The sequence below is a fragment of the Hippoglossus stenolepis genome, chromosome 20, assembly GCF_022539355.2.
Source record: "Hippoglossus stenolepis isolate QCI-W04-F060 chromosome 20, HSTE1.2, whole genome shotgun sequence".
Classification (NCBI taxonomy): domain Eukaryota; kingdom Metazoa; phylum Chordata; class Actinopteri; order Pleuronectiformes; family Pleuronectidae; genus Hippoglossus; species Hippoglossus stenolepis.
Genome location: NC_061502.1, coordinates 20698807 through 20709168, shown reverse-complemented (window position 1 = coordinate 20709168; position 10362 = coordinate 20698807). Strand labels below are relative to the sequence as shown.

Sequence of the window (10362 nt, the reverse complement as noted above, 5' to 3'; positions counted from 1 at the left end):
AGTCAGTGGAGATTTAGAATGAAGCTGTGATCAGCTCCTGTAGGAGTCACTGCAGATCACTGCAGGCTTCAATCAAGGAGTCAGAGAGTCAGAGGGTCAGAGGGTAAGAGAGTCAGAGAGTCAGAGGGTAAGAGAGTCAGAGAGTAAGAGAGTCAGAGAGTCAGAGGGTAAGAGAGTCAGAGAGTCAGAGGGTAAGAGAGTCAGAGGGTAAGAGAGTCAGAGAGTCAGAGGGTAAGAGAGTCAGAGAGTAAGAGAGTCAGAGAGTCACTGCTGATCACTGCAGGCTTCAATCAAGGAGTCAGAGACTCAGAGTCAGAGGGTAAGAGGGTAAGAGAGTCAGAGAGTCAGAGAGTCAGAGGGTAAGAGAGTCAGTGAGTCAGAGGATAAGAGAGTCAGAGAGTCAGAGGGTAAGAGAGTCAGAGAGTCAGAGGGTAAGAGAGTCAGAGAGTAAGAGAGTCAGAGAGTCAGAGAGTCAGAGGGTAAGAGAGTCAGAGAGTCAGAGAGTCAGAGGGTAAGAGAGTCAGTGAGTCAGAGGGTAAGAAAGTCAGAGAGTCAGAGAGTTAGTGGGTAAGAAAGTCAGTGAGTCAGAGAGTCACTGCAGGCTTCAATCAAGGAGTCAGAGTCAGTGAGTCAGTGAGTCAGAGAGCGAGTCAGTCAGTGCGACGCAGCGTCAGACACAGGCAGCCATTGTTGCAGACTGATTTCCATCATGTCCTCCTCTGACAGCAAACTGAACAGGACAGCCTCATTGTGTGTGTGTGTGTGTGTGTGTGTGTGTGTGTGTGTGTGTGTGTGTGTGTGTGTGTGTGTGTGTGTGTGTGTGTGTGTGTGTGTCGCTGTGGGCCACATCAGCGGCGCTGCTCTAGAGAAAAGAGGGGGATGGAGGAGGCTGGATGATGGAGGGATCAGATTGGAGAAGGACAAAGGCTTCATTCTTTGCCGGTCATGAGAAGTTTCAGAGCTTTCTGGAGGTTCTGGATCGCCGTGCCCACGTCCTCGTACTGCAGGGCGCTGCCTGCGTACTTACAGAGCTTCTGGGCCTTGGTGAAGTCCTCGGGGGTGAGCTGGACACCGCCTGGAGCGAAGGATGGACAGAGGGGGGGGGGAAGAAGAAGCAGATTGGAAGGTAACAGGAGAGAGAGAGGGGGAGAGAGAGAGAAAAGAGGAAAAGTCAGATAATATTCAACAACTAAAAGAAGGATGAGAGAAATCAGGTTAAAGGTCGTTTAAAACCAGATCACAAAAATAGAACAAAGAACAGGAAGAGATTCATCTCATCTGGAGTTAACTCTCCATCGACCTGCGTCATGGAAACTCAACACAAGCATCCCATAATCACCTGTCAGCACCCAGGGGATTATGGGTAAAGTATAATGAAGACCAACCTGCAGAGGAGAACGACCACAAGGAAAGAAAGATCTAAAGATGTTCACGGTGAAGCTGCTGCGGCCTCAGAGTTTGAAGACGACGAGTTGTCCCAACGTTTTCTAACTTATCAGATAAAACGCTGACACACGAGGACATCTTCAAATTAAAACAATAAAACAACCCGACGCTGAAGCTAATTGAACATCTTCTGTTTGCTCTCCAGTGTTTTACATGCTGGATCATGAATCATGTGATTTATGAGGATTTCCTCCTCGCAGGGTTTTCTCTCTTTCTAATGTTGCAGCGTGAACAAATGAACTTTAACCTAAAAACCAAGTATTTTTCTTTGCATGTCTTTGTTTCTGCAGCTGATTTCGCTCACAGGCCTCCACCCAGCGAGTCTCTGGAGGACACACAACATCTTACAGTCTATAGAAAACACACATTTCATATCCACCCTCGACAACACCACTCAACATCTCTTTCTTTATCAGTTCTTTTATCGCTCCGTCGTACCTCGTCCCTCGTTGTCGTACGTCTCCTCACATGAACTACACACTGCACCTGAACACTGGAGCAACACCTTCATGGACGTTATTCTGCAGCTGTAATTTCCCCCCGTGACTATGAATTTGAAAGTTAGCGACCGGCGCACAGTGACCCTGCACTGTCACGTGCACTGTCACGTGCACCAGTTAAATCTCTGTCTCTCTGATATAGGAATCAGGAACACGTCATGTCCAGACTTCAGTGCAGAAGAAGTTAAGTATAATGTGACGGAGGATCTGACAGAATAATCTAATAATCACAGTTTGGCTCAGACTGAAGCCTCCACTGAAAACGACCTTCAGAGGAGGAAACGACCGGTTTCACCTGCACCATCTTCACAAACAGCTGATTTAAGTAAATGCTGACTTTTAAAGGCTTAAACAGGGTTTTCCTTGTTAAACAGGCCATTTATCCACTTGACATGAAACCTTTGACTTCAAACCTCCCAGAAAACCATCCCTTGGATTCTTTCTTGATGTCACTCGTATATTTTGGGCCGTTCTCTCTGCAGCAGAGACGATAAATCCTCAGATCCACACAGCCAAAATCTCACAGAGTTAATGTCTAGCACATGAAATAATAATGACATCAAATTACTCTTTTACTGTCATGTGAACATGTCGAGACCCCATAAAGGAGCCGTGAAGGTCCCTGGACCCCACCTGGAGAACCAGTGCAGGCAGAAACAACTGAGCAGCACATGATGCCTCTCTTCCATACCGCTCGTAAAACACAGTAAAACCTCGGCTCTTAAAAACGTCCTGCAGCGGAACAGAAAGAGAAAGATTGAATAATGCTGCACCATAAGCCCCTGATCCCCGGGCCGATTGCCCCTCTCCTCCAGAGAGCTGGAGAGGACTCGTGAAAATGCTGAGCGCAAACTGCGGAGGATGGGGAGCGACCGAGAGGAGCGGGGGGGGGGGGAATAACGGAAAAATGAAGTGAGAGTCAGCAAAGAGGTGGAAGACGTCCAGAAGCCACAGCGCTCCGAGGCGAGAGGGGTGTGGAGGAAGGAGAGAAGGTTTCTTCAAACATCACATCATCGTTCAGGTTTACATTAGAGTTTGTGTGACCTGTGGTGAAGCTGCTGGTCACTTTTACACTTTCAGAAATAACCAGTTCTTCTTCTCCAGTAACTGTGGCTTTCACCACTAAATATCGTTGAACATGCAAGTTCACGTTAACACAACTGCTTCGATAGAACTTCAACTCTGGATGAAAAACTGGATCGGAGCATATTCTGTTTGAGAGGCTCTGCAGAGACGACTGCTGCCTGAACAAAATAAAAGGTAAATGTAGCGGAGACGCTGGAAGCATCTGAACAGAAACACAAGCCTCCTGGTCCGTCTGAGACGTTTTAACGGCGCCAGCAGCCGGACTGATGTTCCTCAAATACGGCTTTTCATTTTAAATGTATCGGCCTCGGGACAAAAGAGAAGTGTAATCGCCCGAGTCGCACGGACACAACTCAATTCACCCTGTGAAGTTTAAAACTTTCAATAAATTTGCAGTAAATGTTGAATCAAGTCGTGAAAAGACGTTGAATTATTAATCTCACCTGTTCTGCTGAGCGAGCATACGAAGCTTGACAAGAAAATAAATGTCTCGGTGCAGCGTGTGTGTGTGTGTGTGTGTGTGTGTGTGTGTGTGTGTGTGTGTGTGTGTGTGTGTGTGTGTGTGTGTGTGTGTGTGTGTGTGTGTGTGTGTGTGTGTGTGTGTGTGTGTGTGTGTGTGTGTGTGTGTGTGTGTGTGTGTGTGTGTGTGTGTGTGTGTGTGTGTGTGTGTGTGTGTGTCCTCTTACCCTGCTGTTGGGCGTTGAGCAGTGTGGGGTCGACAACGGGCACCGAGCGAGGCAAAGGCACTGGTTTCACTCCTTCTGCTGGTCAACACACAGGAGATTGAACTGGGGGTGAATTCTTGTGTTTATTTACAAATTGTTCCATGTGTGTGTGCACGGACGGCCTGATGTGTAATCAGCTTACACGTGTGTAAACCAACTACAATAAATATGAATTCTTTAATTATTTGTGACGTGTGCGTTTGTTAAACAGTTTTACATCAGCACATATCGTGTCTTCATACCTGCAGGCGGAGGCAGCTCGGCTGGAGTGTTGGCCGGTGCGTGGGCCCCTGGTGGGATGTGGATGTTGTTGTAGTTGATGTTGGGAGGACCCGATGGTGCCGATGGTCCCTGTCCTGGACCCGGAGTAAATCCGATCCCAGGGGCCGGACCTTGATCCAAACTCTGGTCCTGGTCGTCATAGGACTGAGAAGGAGGAGCTCCCCTGAAGGATCCGCCCTGGGAGGGGCCGGAGAAACCTGCAGCTCCAAACTCGTCTAGGAGAGACAACGAAGACGAGGGCTCATGTGAATCTTCTCCACATGGACAGTGTCTCGTGTTGTGTAGCAGCTCCACTTGTTTAAATGTGCGTTTCATAAACTCTTGAGCGAATCAAACAAACACAAAGTAAACTTCACACACGCACATAACAAACCCAGGTGGCTGCTCACTGTGGTTGATGCTCGTCCGTTTTTACCGTTAGCTTTTCACACCCTAACCATCGGGTGTTTAACTGTGGTTCATCGTAAAACCAGTAACCGTTTCATCCCTAGTCTGGTTCAGCCTGATTCACCAGATGGGAGAAGTAAATGAGTCAAAGTTTTAATAAAACTCCACCTGTTGTTTCTCTAAAACTCTTTTAGATAACGACTTCTCACTTGATAAGATCGAACCTTTGTGAGATGACGTGACCCCATAGATATGATCAGTGATTTGCGTGAGCTCTACAGGAACATATAGAGGAAATGTAGCAGAGGAAATTAAATATCTGGTGACAGTTGATAATAAGAACTCTGTCCTGGTGTCAGAATCAATGTGATGCATCATTAGAACAACAGTGAGAAGACCGTGGATGCAGCTCATCACTTCTCATCCTCAGATCAGCATCACAACTACACCGTCCCCCTAACAGCTGCTGGCTGCTGATTCCTGACACCTTCGTGTAATTGCCCCCCCTCAGCCTCGGCTTACACCGACGAGTCAGCGCTGGAACAGAGATGAAACGTTAATCTGCAGAAATGAAGCTTTGCTGCCGCAGAAAGGAATTCTGAACGGAGGAGCTTAAACCTCTTAGTCTCAATCACACACGGGAAAAAAGTTTCTTCATAAAAAGTACATCAGGTGACGAGAAACATCAAATAGTTAAAGAGAAATGATTTGAATGAATAGAAATGAGATTAAACTGCGCGGCCACACACACATTTGAAATCACATTGATAGATTTTAAACTAGAGTTTCAGTCTTTGTGATTAAATGTAGTTCAGGGATCAGTCGGGTTTCTCCTGCTGACCGACAGCGTGAAGTCACAACAACTGAAAGACAACCAGTCGGGCGGTGTGGACTGTGCAGGGACCAGAGCTGTGGACAGTGAACTGGGCTTCATTAGGACAATGTTTCAAAGTGAATATGAAGAAAGGAAAGTTCCAGCCTGCTGTGTTTACATCTGTCCAACATGAGCCCGACGCTGGAGACTTTCCTTCTCTCAGCAACCACACCCGACACAAAGAAAACATTTCTTCACTGCCAGAAAGATTCTGACAGATTAAACATGAGTGGGTTTGAAGACATGGGCTGGACTCGACACCGTGTTAAACCCCAGCATCTGTCATTACTGCATCACAGGCAGGAAGGTGGACAAACATTACATCTGACACACTTTCATTGAGCTGTTCAACTTTATTTATCCGTCACTTTCATTCCCGGAATCATGTGCGTTGGATGACGACATGTTGTAAGATGCTGTCAGACGGACATTAGAAGGACTTTAAAAGTGTTAGGGTGAATCTGTTTGGGGCCGAGTGGGGAAATGTCTAAGATAAGAGAAACTAGAGATCAAACAGTCCCTTTCAATTCAAACAACTTCTTATCCATTATCAGTCCGCTCAATGTGTTGGATTGTTTTCATCATGATCCTGAATTATTCTCTGAGCTAAGGAAGTTTTCAGGTTTCTAGGAAACTCGGTAGAGAAGGAAACATGGGTCAAGAAAGAACTCAATGAATTCTGTGGACCCAGACAAAGGATCTGATCCAGAATTAGTTTCCACTGAGAATATTTCATGGATCTTGATGAAAAAACAGGTTTAGAACAGAAACTGAACTCCATGGACAAAATATCCAGGCCCTTTAAAGACATTTCACTCCGACAACTGGGTCACAGAACACGTCCTTCATGGTTTTACAGCTAAACTCTGGAAGTTGTTTTCTTTCTCTGCCATAACTCTCCCCATCCATTCCTTTCCTCTTGCTAACCCCCTCCCCCCCCCTCTGTGGAGCGTCGGACCAGAGCTGCTGGCAGACAACAGTGTTTCTGTAACTACCACCACTGGTACGTGTGTGCGACCCACAGGGTCTCCAGAGGTTAATTAACCCACTTTAACTGGTTCACTTCCCTGCAGCGTCCAGCGCCGCTGAGGGAGGCCTGGTCAACAGATAAGAAGAAAAATACTTGGGACCAGTTGAGAGCCAGAAGATCATCACACTTAAAAACCACAGATTGACCCGATCATTGAAAAGTATCCATGTTTTCAGTTGATCCTGACGGGAGGAGGGGCCGTTCACTGGGAGCACAGAGTCTGCACATTAAACTGGAATCCCTGCCCTGCCATCTGGAGAAGGAATGTCAGGAACAGGAAGGTTCAGTCTACATACACTTATTCTCACTGTGACCTTTGACCCCCGAAATCAGTTTATCTCTGAGTCCAAGTGACAAGTGGTCACAATGTGAAGAAATTCCTGAAAGTCAGACTTAAGATATCATCTTCAAGAGGCCAAAAACACGTCTAGTGAGGCCACCATGACCTTGACCTTTGACCCCTGAATTCAAATCAGTTCATCTTTGAGTCCGATTGAACGTTGGTAACAAATTTGAAGGAAATTCCCTCGAGGTGTTTTTCAGATATCACGTTCACAAGAACACGAACGACAACCTGACTATTAATAAAGCATTTTTGGAGTCTGTTTAAGGGAAAGTTGCATCTCGTCATTCTGTGTCATAGCTACAAACATGGAATGGGAGAGATTATTGATGTTCTGTGATCCAAATGTGTTTTCATTGTGACTGAGAAAAAACTAAAGAAGACACAGTCCGTCCTCAGTCATGTTTTGTCTACGACAAAACGACAACACTTCAGAAACACGTTCACACAGAGAGACAGATGTGCTCTGTCACGTGCACAAACCAGAAAACATCTGCACTACTGATGACAATAAACCACACACACACACACACACACACACACACACACACACACACACACACACACACACACACACACACACACACACACACACACACACACACACACACACACACAGGGTGGATGATATTACCGTCATGATGACATCACTGACACAGAGACCCCAATGCACTCTGGGAGGAGGCAGAGGAGAGTGTGATGTAGCCACGGTGTGTGTGTGTGTGTGTGTGTGTGTGTGTGTGTGTGTGTGTGTGTGTGTGTGTGTGTGTGTGTGTGTGTGTTACTGTACACGCGTGTGCAGCTGCGAGGGTTTCTCGAGCTGATGTCACGGGGGAGCAGGCCATGTTTCATGGGCGTGGACGAGCAGATGGCGTTCATTTTAGCCAGGAATCTGTCGACCTCAGTTCCCTGGTATGAAAAACACGCTGCGAGTTTCCCTGTGGGGACGGGAAACGTGTGCGAGCCCGAAGGAGTTCAGGTCAAAATGAGATCCAGTTTGGTGTCGAGTCGTCCCGAGAGACACTCGATGCAATTTCTAGCTCTGAAGGTAAAATGTGGAAATGAGTCCAGATGCTTTGGAGCCGCATGAGGCCGAGTACAAGTTCTACTTCAAGTTCTACTTCAAGCTCTACTTCAAGTTCTACTTCAAGTTCTACTTCAAGCTCTACTTCAAGTTCTACTTCAAGCTCATGAGAGTCTGAAGAATCATCAGAATAAATACTATGGAATTAATATCAAGCCATTTTCTGAATAAAAAAGGCTTCGAAAGGTTGAAATCAAATAAAAAAAGCCTTGCAAAAAGTTTTAATGGACTGAAAACTAAAATGTGAATGTTCATCCAAACTGATAAATCAGCTTCTTCTCATGACACAATGAATGTGAAAAGTGACATCATCCTGTTTATCAGTTTAAGAGCTGGTTTAGTAACAGAATAAAGACACGTTAGCTTTAACCCGAGGCAGACATCAAACTGAATTACCACCTGCCAATAGAATAACGCTCCGACTGTAAATTAGAGAAACATCACTTGTTCTAATTTACTGCAAATCTCTCTGCCCCCCCGGTGGCAGCCAAACAAAAAGGTCAGTTTCCCGTCGTGCTTTGTCCAGCCCCATGATCCTCACAAGGCCGTGAACTTTAAAGGCTGAAGTGGTCATTTAGTCGACTCATTCAATCTCCTCAGGATCTCCTGGTGTTTTCCTGTGCTTTCTTTCTCCTAAAGGTTATGTTGTATAGTGACGGCCTGGCTGCAGAGGGCCGAGTTCTTCAGTGGCACAAAGGTCAGAGACTCAGCGTTGATCCGTGAGGATGGAGAATTAAAACAACAAAACACAATCTCATGCACATGCAAAGACTCTTGTTCTGACCCTAATGATTTAATTCCCTGTGACTTTGAATGTAAGAACACTACAGCACTAATCTACTCTCTGCACACCTCTAATCTCCCGAAGGCTGCAGGGCTTTCCTGCAACAGTCTCACAACTGATAACGTACACAATACAAATCCAACGCACACACACACAAATCCAAATAACGTCAACAGAGGAGGTGTTCTTTAAAGAGAGCTCAGACGTGTTGGAACATGTGAAGTGGGTCAGTTTGGGCGTGAAAAGCTGAGAGTAAAAATATGTTCTTGTTTCTTAAAAGGTATGAAGTTAAAAATGTCTTCAATAAATTCTCTCTTTAATGAAAGATATAACTTTTACATTTTTAAAATAAAAAAGGGAAAAGGGCCCGAAGCAAAACTTTGGGGAACCTGCACGGTCAGAACTTATTGTTTCCCTCTATGAAAGGTATCACAGCTCGTCAGTGATTTCTGTAGCAGTTACATGTTCTCACATTTCAGGAAACTGCCTGGACTTTACATTTATTGTTCTTTGTGAAAAACCAGCTGAGAGCATGATCACAGAAGCCCGAGTGAACGGTCAGAGAGCAGTTATGAAATTCTTCATCCTTTTGTTGATTTGCCTTTGAAGCAGTTCTTTCTTAAAGTTTTCTAATAATTGACCTTCTGGAATAGTGTAACTTCCATTTCTTAACCTCATTACCAACTAAGGAAACACTTTGCAGTCTTCAGCTGTTTATTGAAATCTGCATCACTGACCATGAACACACCACAGCTCTAACAAGCTAATTAAGGTCTGAGACCTTGCTAAAAGTTGTGTGAGACATCAGACCTTTGGGACGTCTGAACCTTTGCATGGTGCTCATTTCCCTTTTCCACTCTAAACTGCACAAGAACTATTTACTAATTTCACTTAAAATGTTGAAAAGTCTTGTTTCTTTAACCTTTTGCCACTTTGGTTCATCTTCTACTAACTTAACTTTTCACAGTAACACAAGTTTTGACTGGGTGCTCAAACTTTAGCATGCTTTAGCCCTGTGTGTGTCTTTCTGTGCCATATCAGTGTGTCCCACCTGCTTCCCCGTCCCCCTCCATGGCGATGGGCCCTGACAGAGGCGTCTCCCCACTCTTCAGACAGTTGTGGATGTAGGTAGCCTTCCAGCGGGCGTACTTCCTGTGCTGGATGTTCTGGTGGAGGTTGAATAATAGGGCAGAGAGAGATAAAGGGGGTTATTAGTCATGTTGTAAGGCAGGTTGCAGGGGGCAGGGCAATTAAAATGGACACCAGGCGTATCATTAGCCTTGTATGGGACAGTTGATGAAAAGGCGAGCACCACATGTGGAAAACATTAAGATTGGGGAACTCATTGGGGGGAAAGGGGGATGAAACTGGGCTGTGCAGAGCAGAACGAGAGCAGAAAAGAGAGCGAGGGGCAGAAGTGGGCAACAAGCAGAGAGACCAGAGGGCTCGAGGATACATGAGCAAGCTGAGCATGTCTGAAAGGTGACGAGAGGCCAGATCAACTGAACTGAAGCTGATAAGACTGGATGGAGAAATTCCTGCTTCTTCCAGATAAGTGAGCGTGTTTTCAGCAGCTCAGGAACAATGGCCCCTCCCAAGTCCGAGGTGGAGCTGTTTGTTCAGCCTCGGCCTGACTGAAGGAGTCCACTTCCACTCACTGACACAACACTGCTGGGATATTACACCACTGAGTAACTCACACACAAACATGACTGACAGGACGAGGAGAGGTGATTTCTCAAAACATGAACACATTCCAGAAAGAAAATTGAAAAGAGGATTTGCTGGAGGCCAGTTGAATCGACAGACAGGAAGTGTTAG

The 10362-nt window shown here is 45.8% G+C and overlaps 1 protein-coding gene across 2 annotated transcripts in view; it reads right to left on the bottom strand.

Annotated features, from left to right (window-relative positions):
* Positions 1-506: 506 nt before the first annotated feature.
* vta1 (vesicle (multivesicular body) trafficking 1) overlaps positions 507-10362 on the bottom strand; it is a 28883-nt gene continuing 19027 nt past the window's right edge. Inside the window, exons 5-8 of one of the 2 annotated variants that reach the window (XM_035144152.2) lie at positions 9593-9707; positions 4000-4254; positions 3719-3793; positions 507-1075 (exon numbers count right to left, since the gene is read on the bottom strand). In XM_035144152.2, coding sequence (XP_035000043.1) covers positions 930-1075; positions 3719-3793; positions 4000-4254; positions 9593-9707 — 591 coding nt within the window. In that variant the 3' untranslated portion in view covers positions 507-929. Of the gene's footprint in view, positions 1076-3718; positions 3797-3999; positions 4255-9592; positions 9708-10362 lie in introns of both variants that reach the window. The other variant, XM_035144151.2, reaches the window with a different exon arrangement.